This window comes from Triturus cristatus, chromosome 2_2 (assembly GCF_964204655.1).
Source record: "Triturus cristatus chromosome 2_2, aTriCri1.1, whole genome shotgun sequence".
Taxonomy (NCBI): domain Eukaryota; kingdom Metazoa; phylum Chordata; class Amphibia; order Caudata; family Salamandridae; genus Triturus; species Triturus cristatus.
Window position 1 is genome coordinate 700,755,238 of NC_140582.1, and position 24,480 is coordinate 700,779,717.

Consider the following 24,480-nt stretch of genomic DNA (forward strand, 5'->3'; position numbering starts at 1 on the left):
CGAGAGACAGGCTGCGGAATCAAAAAACTCTGCAAGAGGCGAGCCACCAAAGGGGAGACAGAAGAACCCCGAAAAGCCAGAATGGCAGCCCACTGCGCCCGGAGCGTGGACAAAGCGAGTCCCAGGACAAACCCATCCCGCAAGAAGTCCAGCACCCGTACAGCCACACAGGAGGAGGAACTGAAGACAGACACTTACCAAGGTAACAGGAGGAGAAGTTCTTCCAATGACGGTCGTAGGACTTCAAGGTGAAAGGGCGCTGTTGTACCTGCTGCTCAGCCAGTGTGAGTGTGGTTTGGAATGTTGGTGTGGATGATGCTGTGGAATGTTGGGTGAATGGGCTGAGCAGCAAAAGGATGCTGCTGGTGGGATGCTGCTGGTGGGGCTCTGTTCAAGAATAAATATGTCCAAGATATTACGTGGAGTGGACCTTCTTCTGTTCACCACAGACGCCTGGACAACTGGATGCACTGGGCAACCTCCACAGAGCAACTCTGACCCAACAAAGTCAGCCTTTCAAGTGCCGAACCCACAGCCGGAGGCGGCGCAGGTAGGACAGGCGGAGAAGAGGAGCCCTCAGAGGGGAGGGACACAGGGGAAACTGCCAATGGGGCACACAGACAAAGTCGGAAGAAGGGGAAACCAAGGTCGACGGGACCACTCCAGTACCACCAGAAGAACCTTCGCCCGGTCCAACCGAATCTTCCGGAGGACCCAGAGTATCAAGGCAAATGGCGGGAAGGCAAACAGGAGACCCAGTGACCACAGAACAGAGAAAGCGTTGATCGCCCAGGCCAGCCGAGATGGAACGAGGCTGCAAAAATGAGGAAAAAGGGGCGACTGCTCCGAGGCAAACAGATCCAGCCAGGGAAGGCGGAACCGTAGGACAATCTGATCGAACAGAACCGGGGACAGACACATGGTCACAGAGGAAGGGAACACCCTGCACAGGGAGTCTGCAGGCCCATTCTCCCTCCCTAAAAGATAGACAGCCGTCAGAGACAAGAGACTCCGCTCGGCCCGAAGACAGATCTTCCTGGAAAGGAGAAACAGAGACCGGTACATGCCCCCTTGATGATTCACATACGCCCGAACAACCTGGTTGTCGGTCTGAACAGTGACAGCACGGCCCAGAAGGAGAGGAGCAAACCATAGCAGAGCCAACCAAACCGCCTGTAGCTCCTTCCATTTCGAGGACTGGAGAGACTCGACTCGGGACCAACGACCCTGAGCCTTCGAAGCACCCAGGACCGCACCCCAACCCACGGCATTGGCATCGGTGGACAACACAACCACAGCCGGACGGGGAAGAAGGTCGAACCCCGGGGGAAGAGACTGAGGGGACAACCACCATTGGAGAGCAGCCCGAATCCCCGGTGTGATGGGAATAGGAGCATCGGAATCCTGAGGCGCAGGATCCCAGTGATGCAGGAGGGGATACAAACGAGCCCAAGGGAGGAGATGCAGAGTGGAAGCCATCTCCCCCTGACTTCGCAACCAGAGCCGGGCAGACACATGTGACTGCCACAGAACCCACGAAAGGTGACAGAACAAATTCAACTGTCTCTCCTGGGAGAGAAACACCATCCCCAGATCCATGCGGAAGAGAGCCCCCAGGAACTTCAGTGTTTGGGAGGGCAGCAGGGAGGACTTCCGGTGATTGATGAGGAACCCAAAGGACTCCAGAAGACGACACACCTGGTCCACATCCGACAGAGCCTGAGAGAAAGAAGGAGAGACAATTAACCAGTCATCCTGGTAGGGGAAAACCTGAAGACCCCTGGAATGGAGAATACCCACCAGAGGGGCCAAGAGCTTCCCGAAAACCCTTGGCGCTGATGAAAGGCCGAAGGAGTCCACAGCAAAGCGGAGATACTGCTGATGCGCAGGATGGATAGGGACGTGAAGATAAGCATCCATGAGATCCAGGGAAGCAAAGAAACACCCCAGCATCACCAGATGCAGGACCGACAGCAAAGTCACCATCTTGAAAGTACGCTTAACAACGTAGAGATTGACCCTCCTCAGATCCAATACAGGGCACAGATCTGCCGGATACTTCTTGGAGACCAGGAAGAGGATGGAATAACAACCCCTGCCCCGCTGCAGAGGAGGAACCTCCACGACAGCCGCCTTTTCCAATATAAGGCGCACACCCTTCAGCAAGGCCGCCTGCCGCACAGGGTGACGGGGCAGGGGAGTCTCCCGGAAGATCGGTGGTGGAGGAGAGGAAAACTCGATCCGATAACCAGCCGACACAGTCTGCACCGCCCAGGCATCCGGAACAGTCAACCACTAGTGTAGAAAAAAGCGAAGGCGACCCCCAACTGGAAAAGGCAGACAGTCATTGCGCAGGAGAATGAGCGAGGACAGCACCACCGGCCGGGGCCCGGGACTTGGCATCACCAGGGGTCCCCCGGCCACGAATGAACTGCGGAGCACCCCGAGCAGATAAAAAACCAAAGACACGGTGGTAGCCAAACCCACGCCGCCCCCGAGAAGGAGGGCGAACAGGAGCCAAAAGCTTGCAGTTCTCCGTCGACTACTTGACCAAATCCTCCAGCTGGGGCCCGAACACCCTGGATCCCACAAAGGGCATTTTTAAGCAGGACCGACTTTTGAGAGGACTCAGCCTTCCAAGAACGCATCCAGATATGACGCCTAGCAGCAATCGAAGCCCCAGAAGCAGCTGCTGCGGCACCCAAATTGTCAAAAGAAATGTCAGACAAATAGGGCACCTGGAGCTCCATGAGGGCCAAGAGAGAGGAGGCATCCTCCCCGACCTGCAAAAGAAGAGCCAGGGCCTGGAAATCTTTCAGCAAGGACTGGACCACGTAGCTGGAGGAGGTGGTAGCTCTGACCGCAAAGTTGGAAGCAGCATAGGAACGCTTCACCGCCCCCTCCACCCGCTTATCCACAGCGTCAGAAGGAAGGGCATCATCAGACAGAACCAAACCCTGCGTGGAAAGACTAGCCATCAAATTGTCCACCTGGACAGACTGAGGGAACTCAGCAGCAAACCCCTCCAATGGATAACGCTTAACCAAAAAGTGAGGGAAGACAGACTTATCCACATCCTTCCATTCATGTGCAAGAACCTTGCGCACAGCGCCATGCAAGGGTAAGGACTCAGGATCCGGCTGGCGATACGGAGTAAAAAAGTCATCCTCCAGGACATCTGGCACAGGAGGAGCAAAACCCAAACTGCCCCGCAAATGGTCAAGCTCCGCACCCTGAACAAAGCGACCATGTACACAATCATCCTCCTCGGTCCCCACACCGTCAGCCGAAGTGTCAGGCTGAACAAGAGACCCACGAGGCACCTTGGCCAGAGGGCCGGCCGCTTCCCGAGCCCGGAAAGCAGCAGCAACCGCCTCATTATTCAGGAGGCATAGGGCATCCAAAGAAGGAGCGGCAGCATCAGAAAAACTCAATCAATCAAAGAAAGCTTTATTCGATTGTAAACAGACAATCATAAAAGCACAATAACAATATACTGACAACAAGATTCCACACGTTAAGAAAAACGTCATATAAAAGTTAATTTACATAAGTTTATTACAATAACATTATTGAGCTAATAGAACTATCAATAGATTAAAAAGGATTAAATAAGTGTTATACTCTTACATGAAGTAGACTGGTAGCCATTATGTAGGTTTCAAAGTCTTCTTTATTAGTTCCAGTTCCAGTTAACAACAGACTAGGCTTAGCCATGTACCAGCTCCTACTCTAGCCACAACTTAGGCCCTTGTTACAGCCCATAACACGGCCCCACCAGGAGCAGCCTGCCTAGCTGCTCAGCCCATCTCCAACTGTCATCACTCACAGGCACCCAGGCATTCCATTCATCACAGTCACACCAACATTCCGTTACCATCTCTCACTCTGGCTGAGCAGCTAGGAAGACCTAGGCTAATTACAATTAAGTAAAACTCAGGCTATAACATTATCCCTTTCCTTTTAAAAATGAAAACAAAGTTTACATTACTACAGCAAAGTACTATACACAAAACAAACCGTAATGTTCATAACTCAAGGATGCAACCAAAAGTAACACATCACTAAAGCAAGAACAAGGCAAATAAAGAAAAGATAGGCAAAAACGACATATCATAGAAAACATGCATCAACATCACCCATCCTCCCTCATGAAGATTATTACACCATATAACAACGCAGACTAACACTGCGTACTTTGGGGAAGACTTAAACTGTCAAACTAGCAGTAACCCCATCCTTCCCCCTGAACATTTGAAAAACATGTAGTGAAAGGTGAACACACCTGACGACAAACACCCGAGGCCAGAAACAGACAACAAGGGTGAACCAACACTACACATACACGTGTACCACAATATTGACCACATAGAGGATACACACAGTGAGGCGCAGGGCGACTTACACACGACCACAACTGAAGCGCAGGGCGACTTACACAGGACAACATGTGATGCACAAGGCGACTTACACACACGACAACATCTGAAGCGCAGGGCGACTTACACAGGACAACATGTGACGCGCAGGGCGACTTACACACAACAACTGAAATGGGGAAACCACCCACCAAGACCATAACCACCCTCATGTAAAAGAAACTGTGGCATACAAATACAATGTACCCTTGTACATACATTAGAAATTACCACCACTGGTATAAGGAAGATAATCCATATACCAACCACATGTATAGGTCACTAACTAGGACTAAAACCCAACCTCACCCCTACTTCTAAGGGATAAACTGTGATGACCACCCACCATGAGACTAAGACGTCCCATCTAACAACTGCATAAAACAACTGTGGCATCACGACATAAATGGAACACCATAGAACACCAGAAAACTGTGCCCAACGCCGGTGAGCGACCTCTCACCCGAGTGCTAAACAAGACACACATTAATCATGTTCTTATTCAACAGCTTTGAGATTTCCACATATGCTATTATGACTCTCATAAACTAAAACTGACTGCACTAATCTAAAGATGCAAAAGCATCATAAATCTCTTGTCAAACCGGCACGTGTCATACACTAGCTAATGGACTCCTTACGATGCGCATCAATCTTCTGCTTTGGAAGCTTACCGGCACATTCAAAGTTCCGTGAGACTGTCTGACCTCGTTGTGGAGTCGACGTGAGTTTGATCATCCTCCCACAAACACCGATGAATCCATCACAAATATCACGCGTTGAACCCAGCTTGCAACCAGAGATAATACCTTTGTAGAAGACACTTCAACTTGTGCTGCCGAACCGCAAACTCAACTTTACTCACTTGTGATGCACAACCAAACCCCACGTTGTCCCCCCCCGTACTTCACATTGAAAAAAAAACTTTATTTGTTAGTCCGGAAACAACGTGGCTGTTATCACGTCTGAAGACCTCATCAGAATGTGCCAGCCCCAAGATGGCGGCACGCTCATTACGTTGTGCGGGGTGGTTCACGGTGCGTCGTTGCACTTCAAGCATGCACTTCAAGCAGCTGTGATGCGCCAAAGCAAAACGTCATAGAGGATCCCACGAGGAACAGTACTTCATGAAGAAGATGATGACCGTCAGTCAGCATCACCCTGCAGGTAGGAGTGCGCGTTGGTAGTGACACGCGCCTCGTATTTCAAACAGCAACTTGACAGTTGAAAACTAAAATGCTCCAAATCTCTGTGTCTCAGACCATCAATGAATGACATTTCTGACGACTTTTGACACGCATTTCTGACGACTTTTGACACGCAGCTCAACACTTGAATGCGCTGCCAACACAAACTGATAGCAAGAAGTCCAGACCATCCAGTTTATGCAAAGAGCACACTCCCAATCATAATGTGAACACTATCATCGCAGAGCATGGAACAACTCATTAAAGTCCACCACACGCATGACTTGGAGAGAGTCTATCATCCACATTGAAAGGTGAATCTCCAAATCCATAACCTTGTCTGCAAATACACATCGCTGTGCCGAAACATGTGCCAAACAACTAATTGTGCACATCTGTTATAAGCAAAACAAATGCCTTACTAAATCTTGTGCAGTGTTTATTCCTCCAAAGCCACACTCCAAAGTTAAAAACACCTTCCTAAGGCCGTTTCGCCAACATGTAGAGCCACACTGTCCATGTGTGGTACCTGTGAATAACATTCACTGAGTTAGGTCCATAACTCACATCAGTGCAGCCACAATCCTTTGCGCAGTGGATACATCCATACAACTGATTCAAAAGGAAGTGGTAGGATGACTGACAGTCAATTTACACCCTAACATACAGACCATACCTGTGGTCAAGTCCATGGAGTAAGATCAGGCAGGACACAGGTTGGGGCCGTCCGATGACTGGACACTGGTGGGGCCGGCTTGCCTTTTACTCCATACTGTTTCATATATTTTTCTTTCTTTTTTCTTTGTGGTTGCGCTGGTTCTCATGGTTTCTTCGTATTTCCTTGGTTTCTGTTCAGTCCTTGAGTACGCTTGGGTCCAGGTCCGCTCGTCGCCAAAATTATGTTGTACTCTTACATGAAGTAGACTGGTAGCCATTATGTAGGTTTCAAAGTCTTCTTTATTAGTTCCAGTTCCAGTTAACAACAGACTAGGCTTAGCCATGTACCAGCTCCTACTCCAGCCACAACTTAGGCCCTTGTTACAGCCCATAACACGGCCCCACCAGGAGCAGCCTGCCTAGCTGCTCAGCCCATCTCCAACTGTCATCACTCACCCACACAGGCACCCAGGCATTCCATTCATCACAGTCACACCAACATTCCGTTACCATCTCTCACTCTGGCTGAGCAGCTAGGAAGACCTAGGCTAATTACAATTAAGTAAAACTCAGGATATAACAATAAGCATTTGCTGTCTTTGACTCAGGACTTTTTTCAAGAAAATTACCGTCCTAAAAAACACTATGCACATTGTCTAACTGTAGGATTGCCAGAAAACCAAGTCGGCATTGACGAAGCCCAAACCATTTTAACACCGGGACTAGCCACATTCTCCTAGCATTGGAATAAACTTTGCAAAAGAGAATGACATGTATCGTGGTTTGTTCAGAAATGTTATCGCAGGGGCACAGCTGGAGGCCAAAAGACCAGTCATTCACTTGAGGAAAAGTAACTTATCTGTGAAAAACCCCTGAGCAAAATCGAGTGAGGAGGAACCTATCATAATCTCTAGACACAAAAGTAAGATAAGGTTGAATATTAAAAGTAATTAAAATCAACTGGTTGTGTAGGACAGTGGATTTTACTATTTTAGATGACAATCTGGCAGAATCTAACAATGACAAGCCCTCTAGTTTTAATTCCTTCCTAGTTATTTTCCCAATGACACTGGGATTAGTAAAGTATTCTAAATGGTCGAGATCTTGTAGGAAATTGAGGACTTGGCTTATCCATGGGATCCTCAGGGCCCCATCCAATTTCAAAACATCCAGAAGAATGCCTCTATTTAATTTTGCCTCTTCCTTAGTCCGGAGTCTGTGCCATTACAGCACAGGCTCAAGCTTGATTATATCAGAAATTAAGGGGAGGCCTAGTTCCGCATGACATATGCGAGCAGGAGTACCAATCGGGACCGATAAAATATATTTTAAGAAAGAATGTTCAACTCTTTGGATGGAAAGCAAATCAACTGGCCCCCAGACCCCAGTCCCATAAACTGCTGCTGAAACACATTTTGCTTTGTAGATCTTAATGAACTCCTCAGGTGGTCTTTTACCTAATTTTTTAGCGAAAGTACGGAGGGTGGAAGTAGTACGTAATAATGTCAATTTTTTCGCAGACACAGCATGTGTCCAGGAATCATTATGGGCAAAAAGGATTCACAGGTAAGAAATTTTTTTAGTAGCCTCGATCTTCTGTCCTGCCACAAGCATATCTTTACATTTTGTGATGCCAGTGCCGCAACGCATAAAGGTCTTGGAGGAATTAACTCTTGGACCTAGATCATTCATAAAAGTACCCTCTGGAGTCCTACTTGTGTGCCAGACATCAGCAACGCGTCGTCTGCATACAAGAGAGCAGGTATAGGTTGTCCCGCCACCTGGGGTAAGACATGATTATCATTTAAGAGAGCCTCCCCCAAACTGTTTACATATAGATTCAAAAGAAACGGGGCCAAGACGCAACCTTGCATGACTCCACTTCTTATAGGAAAGGGGGCTGTGCGTTCACCCTGCGCACCACAGCCCACGCCTGCATTGGCATCACAATATAAACGTTTAAGAAAATAAATCATCTGTATATCAACCCCCATCACACCTAGAATTGACCAAAGTTTGTTGTCAACAACGCAGTCAAATGCGGCCGTAAGCTCAACAAATGCTAGAAATAGGTTCCCCTTCTTGGCCCTTGTGTATTTGCCTACCAGGAGAGACAGGTTCAAACCCTGCTCCACGGTCCCTACACCGGTTCGAAAACCATATTGCAGGTCCGATAGAACAGAGTTTTCCTCCGCCCATTCCTGGAAGCGTTCCAATATTACTCTGCCCGCTACTTTTGTTATGGTGTCTAGTAGAGAAATTGGCCTGTAACACGCTGGGTCCTGCCTGTCCCCCTTTTTAAAAATGGGCACAATGGTTGATTGCACCCATGTGGGTGGAAAGGCTGCGCTACAACTAGCGTTTAGCACCCGTGTTAAAAGAGGGCCCCAGACAGAAATATTAGATTTATACAAATCTACTGGGACCCCATCTGGTCCGGGAGCCTTACCTCCCTTACTAACAAAAAGAGCCCGCTCTACCTCATCCAAGGTGAACAAGAGTGCCTTCGGTTGAGGGGGGAAACATCCTGGACACAACTGTCAGTCATGTCTAAAATTCCCTCGCCAAGGTACACTTTAGTAAAAATGCTTAATCCACTGCTCCTCGGTTATTACTATTTCAAGTGACGGACCCACCTCTCTGGACAGAAAAGGAGCCCTAATAGCTTTCCAAAAAGCCACACTATCGTTAGCTATAGAGGCAGAGTGTAGTGCATCCAACGCCTCGTTCTTTAGTATGGCCTTTCTATCCCCGATTGCTTATTTATATGCACCTCTGGCCAGCTTTACATCAATTTTACTTATAGGAATTTTATGTAACTCCTGTTTTAGGCGGGAATAAGCTTGGGTGCACCTAGAATCAAACTAGCCATTTTGATGACCCTTGGTGCTTTTACGTTTAGTTAGAGACTCTTTGACAGCATTGGATATTGCCCGAAATGAAGCTAAAATATTTTCTGAGGTAGCCGTTTCACTCAGGCATGTCTCTATGTCTGAATTACATTTACCCACCAATGTTTTGACCATTGCTGCTGGATCCACCATAGTCCAACGAAGGGAATACCCATAAGTACTCCCTAAAGCTATATTTTCTAGCAATGGGTTATTCTTTTTGGGTCTTAGGGTTGTATTAGACGGTAGTAAAATCGCCAGGAAGAGAGGGAAATGATCACTAAGGGAATTATAAGAAACAAAAAAAGAATGGAGGTTGTGTACATGACTATTCGAAATTAAAATATAGTCGATAGTAGAGCAAAGACCCCTGCCATTAAAAGTCCAGGGCATAGGAGCAGAAACTGGGCACATTTAATTTACAAATCCTAGATCAAGGGAGAAAATAAGTTTGTTAAATTGTTCCCCCAGAACTGAATGCCGAAAATGAGACAAACATGCCCCATCATCATTCAGAACTTCGCAAACTTTGTCCACAGCATTCATACATAATGTACAATTCAAATCTCCAGCAAGTATCACCATTATATCTTTCACCTTGCTCCTAACAACGTTTTTTAACAAATTCCTCATATTTAGGATAACGACTCTCACATTAATCGGGAGGAATATTATTGTAAAAATTTGTGATAACTATGGAGTGCGAGGGATCTAGGTCCAATTTAACTACTTGATAGTAATTATCATTAGCAAGCGTTGTTATCTTTGTGGTATTAATACTGCTCGATATGTATGTGCAGAGACCACCCTTAGCCCTACCACTCAAACTATTGACTGCTGGGCAGTGGTATGTCCTATATCCATTCAAGTGGACCGGCTCCTTTGCTCAATTTTCCTGGAGACACAGGATCTCAGAATGACTAATAAATTCTCCACAAAGGTGGTTAGTTAACTTTAAGGAAATACCAGCAATGTTCCAAGAGAGAATATTACAAAGGGAAGATTTGACACTCACAGAACAATTAACTGAGACTGTTCCAATTGGATCCTCTCTTGTGCTACTAGATGGAAAAGGAACATTTAAGGTGTCCAAGGGTTCATCCAAAATGTTAGCCTCCACAATTATCGCTCTTTGGACCTCATTACTATCACATAAGTTAGTAGAAGAGGAAACAGGGCCAGCTTTTCCCACCCTAGGCAAACCAGAAGTTCCCCCCACGCCGAAACCATTCGCTACAGAACTCTGGTCCATGGCAACGCAGGCAAAGTGAAAGGGGCACCAAACACAACCAGCAGAGCCGGGAACCAACAGAAAAACTGACTCGTTTTTCAAATAAACAAAGTCTCGAGGCTCCCGACCTCTCGCGCTAACCGGCAAGGGGGCGGACGCATAAAAAAGCGACCGGCTGCCCAAAAAAACCCAGGGGATGCAGGAAACCCAAAGGACGCCGAGCGCCGCAGGGAAGACCACAGAGGAACCCCACCCGCTAAATCAAGGCGTGACGGGGCCATACAGAAAAGGAGCGGCCGTTAAGACAGGTCACCTACAAGTGAGCGAGGAACATGAAAAAAATGACAAGCGGCCGCTAGAGCAGGCCGCGAAAATGCATCATAATGCCAGCATGAGCCCCCACCACACATAATACAAATACGGACGCTACAGCAGGCTGTCAATAAAACAACAGAAAACACAGAGACAGCACTCACCCGATCCAACAGCTACGCTAGGCAAAAGGAAACTGACGAGAGTCAGAAAAAAACGAACAGGATATGATGTTACGTACTTCCGCCTTTATCCTCACCAGATTGGTGGCGCCATATTGGGTGCGGAAAGCTCTGCTAGGTTTTAGGTTTCTGGGGAGCAGACTAGCTGCTCACTGTTCAGGAATGGGACAGGAAGACAGGACGAGGAGGTAATGTTTACCAGAGATTGGTAATGTCTCAGAACTGCTCAACATTAAAAGGCTAGAGATCAAACAAAATAGAGTGGAAAATCAAGTAACTGCCTTTATCAACACATTAATGAACTACACTGCAGCACCAACCTCAAGTATTGCAAATCAGACTACTAGCACAACACCTAACCAAATACAGCAATACACAACTAAACATACAAATGCAACACTACAGCTATAACAGTGGATTACAACAAAAGTATCACTACAATAAAAGAGGAATTCTGATTCCCGCAGCAAGTGAATTACTGGCATAGAGTAGTTCACCCAGGCTAAATACGCGCACCCACATTTATCACAGTAAAAATCAATACAATAACAAGGATGAGTAAACAACAAATTTGGCTAGTATACTGAATGTATGCTACAATACACACATTATGCAACAAAGTGTATTTTAAATCGTAGGCATACGTCATACGTTTATATCACAAGAACGGTCTAATGTTTTTCAATAGCACAGTTTGAAAACGTGTAACTATCCACGATACGCCTGTGTCCTGTACAACTGATGCCTGGCATTAGCAGTCGGGGACAGATTAAACTGTCTGTATCCAAAAATAAGGAGACACACCTATTGCTTTTGTACATGATTGTGAAAGATCGGTAGTTCTGAACATGCTCCGAAAAGGGAACAATGTCAGGAGATTTTCTATGTCAGTTGTAACACAGAATAAGGGGGTGGTTTTGTCATAACATCCAGAGGTATAAAGCTTTTTGATAGGGAACCATAATTCCCACCCATGCACTTCCCATGGCATCAGAAACGACATCATTTGTGCTTCATACAAATAAAATGACATATGACGTTACCATGTACAGTGCCAGATATCAACAATGGCATAGAATATACAGGTAGAGGTGAGCAAAGTTGGAATTCTTCATCACTACCCAAAAGCGACTGAAAATAAAACATGATGGATCATTCATGACAAGAGAGAAAGGCGGGGGCTGGCGCTCCTTGGCAGCCATCAACCACAACCTCGGCACTGAACCTACCCTCACGACCGCAGAATGTTTCACAAACCTGTATCCTGGTCCGGAGGTACCCTAAAGCCCCACCCCTGCTGCACTGTTGCAGCAGCCCTCCTCAGGGCCTACTAGTCTTCCGTGAAGAGTGCAGACTTTAACTTCACCATTTCCTGCAATTTGACATTTTGAGGGAGTGTTGTTCTGGGGGTGTGGAGAATTGAATTGGGAACTGTGTGTTTTACCTGTGCTCCGATTTTAAAAATACTTTAGTCCTGCTTTTAAAATAACTTTGCTGCTACCCTTGCTTTTTGCACGAAGTCCGTTTATTTCAATTCTTACACTCGAGCACGACCGGAACTAGCGCTTTTGCGCCAGGAGGTCAGCACTCTAGTCTTTTTGGCCGGCGCTTATTTAAACGTCACCCTGGAGCGACCGCGCACAATTTGACATTTTGAGGGAGTGTTGTTCTGGGGGTGTGGAGAATTGAATTGGGAACTGTGTGTTTTACCTGTGCTCCGATTTTAAAAATACTTTTGTCCTGCTTTTAAAATAACTTTGCTGCTACCCTTGCTTTTTGCACGAAGTCCGTTTATTTCAATTCTTACACTCGAGCACGACCGGAACTAGCGCTTTTGCGCCAGGAGGTCAGCACTCTAGTCTTTTTGGCCGGCGCTTATTTAAACGTCACCCTGGAGCGACCGCGCAGCGGACGCGCGCAGCGGGCGCGCCGATGGCGCGCACAAGGCGCGCCGACAGCAAGCCCGTCTGCGCCCGTCCGCTCCTCGGACGTGCCTATTGTGCCTATTGTGCCCAACAATGCTAATAATGCTGCCCATGAGCCCTTACCGTGCACAAAGCCACCTACTGCGCGGCTTTGCTACACCCGGTCACAATTGTACCAGCTTCACACCGGTGCTCGGATTCCGGAAGTGCCGGTGCTGGGGCATGCATCAGGGTTTACTGGCTGCTCTCCTCATGAGGTGGGATTGAAGTGTGGACTTTTAAATGTCAGGTCTCTCCCCAAGCATTCAACTGAAATTCAGCTGGTAATCGATGAACACAAATGTGACATTTTGTTCATGACGGAAACCTGGCTTGCGCCTGGTCTTGAATTGGAACTTGGCGCTGTCTGCCCCCCTGGGTTCAAAGCTTTTCACAAGCCTAGAGCTAACGGCAGGGGTGGCGGAACTGGGATCGTCTTCAAAGAAATTTGGGATTTCTCGCCATTGGATATTGACGAGATCTCGCAGTTTGAAACTCTGGGCTTCTCTCTGAAAGACAGGTCTGGCCATGTCCTGACTGGAATTCTTTGCTATAGACCTCCGGGGACTGTGAGCGAACAGTCGCAACAGCAGTTCTTGGATGTGATTAGTAATTTGGCACTCACTCATCACAGGTTGTTGATTTTGGGAGACTTTAATCTTTGGCCCAACGCAATGATGAAAACAGCGTACAACAATATTGTTCAATTATGTGCCAATCTTAATCTGTCACAACATGTGCTGGAGCCCACACATTCGGCAGGACATGCTCTAGATCTGATATTTGCGGCAGAGAATGTAGTGACCCTGGATAATATCCTCCCAGTGGATTGGTCCAATCACCACCTAATTAGATTCAGAATCCTGTCGATCCCTAGGGACAGACCCCCCACGCCTAAAGATAGCAATAGTGTCTTAGGCAGGGACTGGAAATCTTTGAGAAGGAAAGCTCAGTGTGCTTCTTTGTTCAATGCTGCCCCTCTCCCTGTTTCAGGGCAGTCGGCTGAATTTAACTTTAAGGAACTCTGCAGCTATATTACGAATATTATTAATAGGATTGCTCCTCTGAAACGGCTTAAGAAAAGAGGTTCCCCGTCGGCCCCCTGGTTCTCTGAGGAACTAAGAGCTTTTAAAATCCAGTGCAAACACGCAGAGAGGCAGTGGCGTAGGCAGTATCTGATCAGTGATAAGATTATCTGGCGTGAACTGGTGGTCAGATACAAGCAAGCTATTGCTTCCACTAAAGCGTCGTATTTTGCGGACCTTATTTTAAACTCCTCGAATAGTGCTAAATGTGTTTTCAATATTCTGAGAGGTGTTACTAACCCAGAGTGTCTGGCTAATAAGATCACTCCCTCGCAGGATCTGTGTGATGGGCTGGCAGCCTTTTTCCACAATAAAATAAAAGGAATCCTCGAGGGTTTGCAGCATGATCCTGTAACTAGATGCAAGGTTGGAGCGTGGATACCTACAGTGGATCCGCCTGACGGCACAATACTCAGGTCATACGAAGAGGTATCAGTAGGACCTTGTCTAGATCACTGGACCGGTCCTTCTTTGGAGGATTTTTCCAATGTGGCTATGAAAGTATGCTCTGGATCTCCATTAGACCCCATTCCGCAGAGATTCTGGAAGGAATTAGGGTCGGATACCTTTCCGCATCTCCATCTGATCATTAATCAGTGGTGTAGTCCCGGCCTGTTGGAAGGATGCGTTGGTATCTCCCCTTTTAAAAAAACCCTCGCTGGATCCCGCTTGCTATGGGAGCTATCGCCCTATTTCCTTGCTGCCTTATCCAGCTAAGATAGTTGAACGCCTCGTTAGCCAGGAGCTTTCAGGGTTTCTAGAAAACAATGGTAAACTGGAGGAGAATCAGTTTGGTTTTCGTCCGGGGCATGGTACCGAGACTGCACTGATCACTGCCTTGGACGATTTGCGAATGTGGACGGACAAGGGGCATTCTGCAACTTTGATACTGCTTGACTTGTCCGCCGCTTTCGATACGGTCAGCCACAGTATTCTCCTACATCGGCTTGAGGAGGTGGGGGTCACAGGCTCAGCCCTAAAATGGCTCTGCTCCTATTTGTCGGATAGACGACAGGCGGTTTTTCTGCCTCCATATCAGTCAGATTTTCTGCCGAACAAACAGGGTGTCCCACAGGGTTCTTCTATTAGCCCGATTCTGTTTAATGTCTACATGCGCCCTTTGGTGCAGATCATCAAATCATGTAACATCATGGCAGTTAATTATGCCGATGATACGCAATTGATCATCTCCCTGGATGATGATCGGGCGGACTCCTTATCTACTTTCCACAATTGTATGTTGGAAATGACGACTTGGCTGAGAAATAATGCCTTGCAGTTCAACGGTGCCAAAAACTGAGATTTTACACTGCTCAGTGGGCAGGGTGCCTCCAGCCCTGCCTCCCAATTTTTGGCCTCTTCCACTGGTTACCCCGCTGGTTCCAGTAAAGACTGTTCGTAATCTGGGGGTCTGTTTCAACGAGAAGCTAAGTCTGGAGTCACATGTTAACAAGGTGGCCTCAAACTGTTATCTGATTATGAGAGGCTTACGCAGGATCTTACCCCTTCTTCCCCCCCCATGTGCGAGGTACAGTAGTCCGTTGCACTATTCTTAGTCGCCTGGACTATTGTAACGCCTTGCTGCTTGCTTCCCCTGTTTATTTGATTCAGAGACTTCAACGGATCCAGGCAGCTGCCGCAAAACTTGCCCTTTTGAGACCGCGTTTTTCTTCTAGCACTAGGGCCTTGTCCGAACTCCACTGGCTGCCTGTGCATCAGAGAATTTTGTTTAAGTCTCTGTGTGTAGCCTTTAAAGCTCTTCATGGCTTTGGCCCCAAACCGCTGCAAAATCTTTTTAGATGGTATATTCCCACGCGCAAGCTGCGCTCTTCATCAGCTAGGCAGGCCTTGATTCCCAAAACGAAGAGAGCTACCTTGGGAGGCCGTGCCTTTAGCACTGCGGCTGCACGTTTATGGAATAGTCTCCCCTTGGAGCTACGTCAGGTTCAGGATCTGACACTTTTCCGTGGGCAGCTGAAAACCTGGCTGTTCCCCAGAGTTTAATTCTCAGCCTCCCCTCCTTCCTCTCTCTTCGTCACTAGCGCCAGGATGCCCGTAGGGTTGCAGTGCGCTTTATAAATTAAAAAAAAAAAAAAAAAGTCTAGCAGCATCCAGTAGTTGCAGCTATTTATTATATAAAGACAGTTTGAGCAAGTGGCTACCGTTAATAAGATCCCAAACCCTTGATGATGTTTAAATGGGAAGTGTTTAACTAATGTATCATATGCACACAATTAACAATTCATGTTTTTATGCCCTCAAAGATAATTCTATGCCGGTTCATTTCCCATTGAAATGCATTTTACAAACCACCTACATGCGCAAGTGGATATTTTTGTGCCTACATATTTCACAAATAAAATTCTGAAGCCTGAGCCTAGCAGCTCTCAGCAACCCGAGTGAATATTGTCTGACACCAGCACCGGCATGATCTGCGCAAAGGCCGGAGTCTATTCGTTCTCTGCAATCTGAGGAATTGCTGTTTGGAATCAAATCATGCTGTGTTGTTGATGGCCTAAAGTGCTAAAATCCATTTAATTTGTGAGATATATATTAGCTTAAGTCTGAAAGATGTCAGCACTTTTTACCTGCAATGTTTTAAGTAGAAGAAGAACAATGACTTAAAAAGAAAGTTCTTAACCTTTTAATTTCTGTGAAGTTCCAATAAATCACTGTTGGAAGCTTTAGAACCCAATCTAAGCAATTTGAACTACAAAGCAAAACAAAAAAACACAACAAACACACAAAGGACATTTAACTGCCCCCACTAATCAACGAAACACAAAACTTTGATTTTAAATTTTCAATAATTGAATTTTAAAGATGGAGCCATATGCTAAAGTCTAGCATGTTGCTTTGTGTTTTTACTCTTACGGAATGGTCTTTTTTGTTGGCATAAAACAGTGATTTATTGGAAGCTACCAATCATTTCTACAAGATTCTGTTCAAGCTAAGGATATCAACGTAATGTTTAGCCTCCACTTTCTGATTCCTTGAGATTTACATAGCATTTTACATTTGTCAGTTTAGCTTTTTTATGTTTATATACTTTATTCACTCTTAAAAGCCGGAAGTATAAACACGCGCAGCTGATAATCGCGGACACATGTCTTTAAAAGCAGCCTCACACCCCGCATACACCGGAGCTCAAGCTCTGGTAAAACGGGGTTCTTCAGTGTTGTGAATCATTAATCCGTGACGCGATTCTCAAGCGCATTACCCGTTCTGTTGCTGGCAGGAGTCTGGGCTCATCTGCTGGTGGTTATGGTCGCTCATGCTGGCTCTACCACGGCCCAAAGGAAACGAGAGACAATTCTACAAAAGCGCGAAAGAGTTTCAAGTCAGACTCAGATTGTTAAACAAGCCCTATTCGCAAAAATAAAACGGCCGAAACAGGCAGTCTCCCACATGATGACGATGATGGGCTAGAAAATAATGTGAATGAAAGACTTCTGTTGCTAAATTGCTGCACACAGCGGAACAGCTTTTGTAATAGTAATTGTATTTATATAGCGCTAACTACACCGAGGGGGGCTTTACGGCAAATAGCACGCTATCCGGAACCTAAGATTGGTGGTTTAAATAGTTATTGCGAACAGTCATGTGGTCTTAAGAAAACAAATGCATGTAATTTGCTCGTTAATATGTGCAGTGCTGTCAAGTTTTCAGTAAGCTCATGTGTGACATTTCTATGTTTGATTGTGCTTATATGTGACACTTGCATCTTATGTGTTTCATTCTTAGTGACACATCACTTCCATCTACTAACAGTGCTTAATTTGAGCCGGAGCTTTCCGGTGCTAAGCACCGGCACTTAATTTGTTTCCGGTGCTGGGCACCGGCACCTAATTGTTAACCTCATTATTAAAACAGTTCACCACATGGTGGCGCTGCTCATATTAATTTAGAGATGAGCAGAACAACGGTTGTTTAGGAATACAATATACATTAAAATTGCTAATACCTGCCTCCCCAGCCATTCTTTTAGCTTTGGGGACCTGGAATAATCTGAAGTGTCGCATTTACATGCGGGAGAGATGGTTAGTAGCTGTTTTGGCAGCGATGACAAGGGCGATGGGTGGTGCAAGCTGCAGTGGGATCCTGGTCATAGCCCTGGTACTTAAGATTTTACAAAGTAAACACTGGACACACCCTTTATTTGTCATTCAGTATGCACAACTCATACACCTATCTCTTAAAGGCGCTACGAACAATCCTTTACTGGCCCTGTTGAGACTTTACAGCACCAAGCCACAAGATTCTCCAGCAAAACTCAGAAGTGTAAATGCAAGGTGAATTTCTCCGCATACTACGCGAGACCTTCAAATGGAACACCCCCCCCCCCCCTCCCCGACTCCAGGAAGACCATCACCAACGCACTCATCATCAGCAGACTGGGCTACGGAAATGTGCTTTATGCCAGAATCAACAAAACACTCATCTGCAAACCCCAGATCGTCCTGAACGCCCCAGTCAGGCTCATCCTCAACATCCCACAACATGACTGTCGTGTTCCCGACCCCACAGACCACACGAGACACGCCAGAGCTTGCAGGTATTCTTTATTCTTATCGTCGTCTCACCACTGGGCCCCTGACCTCTCGCCCTGAGGTCCTGCCCTGGAATGCCCCTTTCCTCCCCTTGCCCCCTCCCCTCACCGGAACTGGTGTCCAGTGTCCTCTGGCCTCTGCCCTTGTGTCCTGGGGTCCTAGTGCCCTTGTCTGGGCATGACATCTCCCCCCTAGTTGCAAACAAAACTTTTTTTTTTTGTATAGAGAGAGAGAGAGAGAGAGAGAGAGAGAGAGAGAGAGAGAGAGAGAGAGAGAGAGAGAGAGAGAGTGTCTCACGGACCTCTGTCTCTTCACATTTCTTCAATTAGTCTTTTTGTTTTCTTGCATTCTCTTCTCGGTCGTTGTGTTCTGTCGTCCGCCTGATCTCTTTCCTCATGTGTCTCTCCCTTCAGCTCTTGTATTGGCAGCTCCTCTTCTTTTGATTTCAATTCTCTGAAGTGCGAGCTGTTGCGAGTGATGTGGTACGGCCCGGCTGAAGCCGTTATCATTGGCCCTTTGACTCCTGTCACTGTCAGTGGGTCCCTTGAGAAAACACTGTCTGACTTTCGCATTTGTCTCTGCCGTACTACCACAGTGTCTCCTTCTTCTATCTTTGTGCTTGCCGCATGTCTTCTCCGATCGGCATATGCCTTCATCCTTTCTTTCGCTTCGGTGTCTCTCGTTGCTATGTCATGTCGCTCTATGCTTTCCTTTTCTTTCACTTGTGGCAGCCTCGTCCTGCTTGATCGCCCCAACACCAGTTCTGCGGGGCACCTTCCTGTGGAGCTATGCGGGGTGTTTCGATAATCCCTTAGGACCTGGCACAGAGCTTGTCCTATTGAGATCTGCGTCAACTTTGCTCTTTGTACTGCCTTTTTTTATTGTTCCCATGAATCGTTCTGCCATCCCATTGGCTTGTGGCCATAGGGGAGTTATTCGTCGATGATTGATCCCGAGGTATTCCATGAACCTTTTGAATTCTTCGCCTGAAAATGGGGGCCCATTGTCCGTCTTCAGTGTCTGTGGTGAGCCCCATGCTGCGAAGATGTCGTCCAGGACTGGCAGTGTTGCATTTGCTGATGTCGAAGCTACCTGCCTCACTATTGGGAATCTGGAGAATTCGTCTATTATTACCAGCAAGTAATTTCCTGTCTCCAGAGGTTCATAGAAGTCAGCTGCCAGTTCTGTCCACACTGCCTTTGGTAGTTTGGACATTTGCAGTGGCTCTGGCTTTGATGGGGGCCCTGTTACTTGGCAGATGTGACAGTGCACCACGGTCTCTTCCACCATGTTGTCCAGTCCCGGGAACCACACTTTTTCTCGTAGCATTTTTTTTGTTGCTACAATCCCTCGATGTGACTCATGTGCTAGTTCTACTGTCCTTCTCCTCAAAGTTTGCGGAATTACAATTCGGGTGCCTCTCATCATTATTCCATTTTCGCTTTCGGAGAGTTCTTCACTGATCTTTTTGAATGCAAGCAGTTCTTCTTTTCTCACTCCTTCTTCCCAGTTGTTGTTGTTGTTGACGTGCCTCCACCTTTGCTGTTTCGTCACTTTCATTATTGCTTGCATGGTGGGGTCTTTCCTTGTCTCCTGTTCCAGTTCTTCCATTGATATCGTTGCTGGTGTGTTGAGTTTGAGTGCAAAGTTTAGGTATTCCTCCGCCATCGTTGTCGCTTGAGATGCTTGTGGCAGGGGGTGCCTTGACACATAATCCGCAGGATTGTGTTCTTTCCCCGGTTTGTGTATTATTTTGAAATTGTAGTCCATTAGCCGTATCCCCCACCTCTCTATCCTGGGCGGTATTTTTGCATTTGGATTTCCGTATATTGTTATCAGCGCTTGGTGATCTGTTATTATTGTGAACGGTTTTCCGTAAATGAACATGTGGTAGTGTTCACATGCCCATACTACCGCCAGGCTCTCTTTTTCTGGCTGGGAGTATCCTTTTTCGACATCCGATAGGCTTTTGCTTCCATATGCTACTACATGTCTTGGGGAGTCTTTTCCTGGTTGGTGTTGCGCCAGTATTGCCCCTAACCCCACTGGGCTGGCATCTACTGTCAGTTCAGTGCATAGCCTCGGATCGAAGTATGCTAAGTGGTCTACTGCTGTTACGGCGCTTCTGATCTCCTCAAACGCTTTGCTGCACTTTTCAGTCCATGCGAAACTTTGGCCTTGTTTTGTTAGTTCCCTCAGTGGTGCACTTACTGTGGCGAAGTCTTGAATGTACCTTGCACAGTAGCTGGCCAGGCCAAGAAATGACCTCACTTCTGCCACGTCTCTTGGTTGTTGTGCTCTTTCCAGCGTTTTTACCTTGTTGCGATCTGGTCGCATTCCCTTCTTGGAGAAGATGTGGCCAAAGAATACTAGTTCGTCTCGCTCCAACTCACATTTCTCTTTGTTTAGTGTCAGCCCCGCCTGCTCTAGGTGAGAGCACACCTCTCTTAGCGCTTTGTCGTGCTCCTCGTTTGATTTTCCAAACACCAGGATGTCGTCGCTGTAGTTTAGGCTGTTCTTTACCGGCCTTATTACTTGTCGTATTGTCTCTTGAAATATCTCTGCAGCCGACGATACGCCAAAGCTCAGACGTTTGTATCTGAACAGGCCTAGGTGTGTGGAAAACGTCGTGATGTATCGAGACTGAGGATCTAGTTCTAGCTGGTGGTATCCTTTGCACAGGTCTAGTTTAGAGAATCGCCTCATGCCTGTTAGACAGCTGATCATGTCATCAAGGTGTGGTCCGGGATGTCTCTCGCGTTCAATTGCTTTGTTTGGTATCCTCATGTCGACACAGATTCTTATTTTCGACGTATCTTTCTTTGGTACGGCCACAATCGGAGACACCCATGGTGTTGGTCCTTCTGCTCGTTCTATGATGTCTTGCTTTAGTAATGCATCCAATTCCTCTTCTACCTGTGGCTGCAGGTGTATTGGTACCCTCCGATGATGTTGCGCTATCGGCCTTACTGTCTCATCAATGTGTAGTGTTATTTGCCGCCCCTTTAGCTTCCCTAGGCCTTGCAGTAGTTTGGGGTATTCATTCAGGATGCTTCCTTTGTCTGCTATATTGTAGGTCATTTCAAAAAGACCCATCATCTGAGCCGTGATGTTGCTCAAAAGGCATGGCGCTGGGATGTCGCCCTTTAATACATGAATTTCTTTCTTCATCTTTTGGTCTTTGTATGTCAGTTCTTCTGTGAATTTCCCCATGTTTGTTACTGGTGTTCGGGACCCCCAGGTGAAGACTTTAATTCGGGACGGCCTCAAGCTTGGCTTTATTTTCATTTTTTCGTATTCCGACGCACACATGATGTTACACGTCGCGCCACTGTCTAAAACGAACTTTGCTTTGTGTGACCCTACTCCTAATGTCACCGATTCTGTCTTTTTGATCTTGCTTTTGTCTACCAGACATATCCTTTCTCTGCTTTCACCCTCCTCATTTTGTTCTGTAGTGACATCCGACATGAGGTATAGTCGTCCCGTCGATCCCTCTTCTTTTTCTTCTTCTTCATCTGATCCTGTTGAGGAGCTCCTTGTTCCTGTGTCGACGTGTCGAACATGCCTGCTGGCTGGTACTCGTGGTCTTTCTGTTCTTCCTCTGTCGTTCCTGAATTGCATTCCTTGACACACACTGGCATAGTGATTTCTCCCATTGCATTTCCGACACGTCTGACCAAAAGCCGGACACGGTCCTCGATGTGGAAATTCAAGTCCGCACCTGTAGCACGTCCCTTCCGGTCGTTTCTTCACTGTCTGGCCATTTCTGTCCTTTTTCCATCTACTTGTGCTGTTGTTGTTTGTCATGCGGTGCACTTGGTCCACTGACCGTTCCTTTCCTCGTTCCATTTCCTTCGCTTGTGCTGTCGCTCTTGCTTCTGCTCTTGCTAGAGACAGGATGTTTTCTAAAGACGTTGGTTCTTTTAGAATTCTTGCGCGAAATTCCGTGTCACGGCAGCCCTCTATGATGCGCAGTCTGATTGCTTGTTCGTTATCGAATTTGTCGAACTCGCAGTGCGTTACTAGCTTTCGCAGTCTCGTTGCGAAGTCATCCAGCGTTTCATCTTGTTGTTGGAAAGCGATCGTGAAAGTGTATCGCTCAAAATCAACATTTCTCTGCGGGTCAAATTTGTTTGTCAGGCACGCCTTTAGTTTGTCGTAGGTGGTAGTCTCCTCTTTTGGCAGTGTCACTAGTAGGTCTTCAACCTCATCCCCTGCTAAGTTTAGGAATAGGCCTAGTTGCTTCGCTGCTGTCACATCAGTCGCTTCCATGTATCTTTCAAAACGCCTGATCCACTTCTCCCACCGTATTCCTGCTTGTGGCTCTGATGGGTTAAATGGTAGTGGTCTCCGATATTGCGCATTTTGTCTTTCTGCCATCCTTTTCTTTTTATTGCTGCCTCTTTATTTGCCTTTGCCAACCCTTGTTTTCTATTACGGGTATTTTTTTATTTGTCCTTGCCAATGCTTGTTTAGTCCTTCTTTCCTTTTGTTTGTCTTTGTCAGTGCTTCTTTTCTATTTCTGGTGTTTCTCTGTTTGTCCTTGCCAATGCTTGTTTCTCACTTATGGTGCTTCTTTATTTGCCTTTGTCAGTGCTTCTTTACTTTTTTTTGTTTGCCGTTGCCAATGCTTGTTTGCCGTTGTCAATGCTTGTTTCCCTCCTTTTGCTGTTCTATTAGGTATCTCTTTATCATTGCCTGACTTCAAAATGGCCGCCGCGCTGGTCTCTCTTCCTATTGGTCGTTTTTGCCTGACCTCAAAATGGCCGCTGGTGATCACGTGATGCTTTTCCACCAATCGGGGCGCTGCCTGACTTCAAAATGGCCGCCCACTGCTTCTAAATACTTAATGTCCTTCTTTCCTGCCTGACCCTGCCCTCTTCTCGCGATATCTCGCGCTTGAAACAGCGCGCGGTCACTCGGCTTCCACTCTCCTTACCGGGTGATGCAGGGCAGTCTTCTTGCACTCTGTTACGGTCGGGGTGGGCTCCCGCGCCGTGTTTTCTTCAGTTGCTGCACACACGAGCCAGGGTGGGCTCCTGGTCTCGATTATGATGTCTTTTGACACGGTGAATCGCTGCACTTCGATCTTCTGCTGGGCACTGGATCACGCACCTTCGTCGCCAGTTGTCGTGTTCCCGACCCCACAGACCACACGAGACACGCCAGAGCTTGCAGGTATTCTTTATTCTTATCGTCGTCTCACCACTGGGCCCCTGACCTCTCGCCCTGAGGTCCTGCCCTGGAATGCCCCTTTCCTCCCCTTGCCCCCTCCCCTCACCGGAACTGGTGTCCAGTGTCCTCTGGCCTCTGCCCTTGTGTCCTGGGGTCCTAGTGCCCTTGTCTGGGCATGACAATGACCACATCAACCGACACCGCCGCAACCTCCACTGGCTCCTCGTCGAAAAAAGAATAACCTTCAAACTGCTCACACATGCCTACAAATACTTCCACAACACCGGACCCCATTACCTCAACAAAAGAATCTCCTTCCATGACTCCAAGAGAAACCTCCCCTCCCCCGACCTAGCTCTAGCCACGGTCCCCCGCATGCACAGGGCCAGAGCAGGTGGCAGATCCTTCTCCTACATCACTGCCAAGACCTGGAACAAACTCCCCCTCTGCATTAGCCGAAGCCTGACACTGCACCTGTATCAGAAAGGATCTCAAGACCTGGCTCTTCAGATGCCCACGGACATGTGCGACCCCCTCACCCAAGCGCCTAGAGACCCTCACGGGTGAGTAGAGCACTTTAAAACCCCTCATTGATTGATTGATAAAGGTAAGCTTGCCATCCTCAGTTCAGCCCGTCTACATACCCGAGCTCATGAAACTTTCTACATGCATGAAACCCCAGGCAATACAAGCATCAGTGACAGGAGACTACCATATTCTTAAGGGACCCATGGACCTAGACAGTTGAATAGGGCTGTGCCTGCCTTCCACAATCCTGGCTCCACCTCCTGTGGTGCTTCTGATGTCCCTGGCCCACACTGTCAA

At 47.1% G+C, this 24,480-nt stretch overlaps 1 protein-coding gene across 1 annotated transcript in view; it reads right to left on the reverse strand.

Annotated features, from left to right (window-relative positions):
- Nucleotides 1–17,299, reverse strand: part of DCTD (dCMP deaminase) — a 181,303-nt gene extending 164,004 nt beyond the window's left edge. The window contains exon 1 of the mRNA XM_085641881.1: nt 17,148–17,299. Coding sequence (XP_085498007.1) covers nt 17,148–17,203 — 56 coding nt within the window. The 5' untranslated portion in view covers nt 17,204–17,299. The remainder of the gene's footprint in view (nt 1–17,147) is intronic.
- Nucleotides 17,300–24,480: the final 7,181 nt, after the last annotated feature.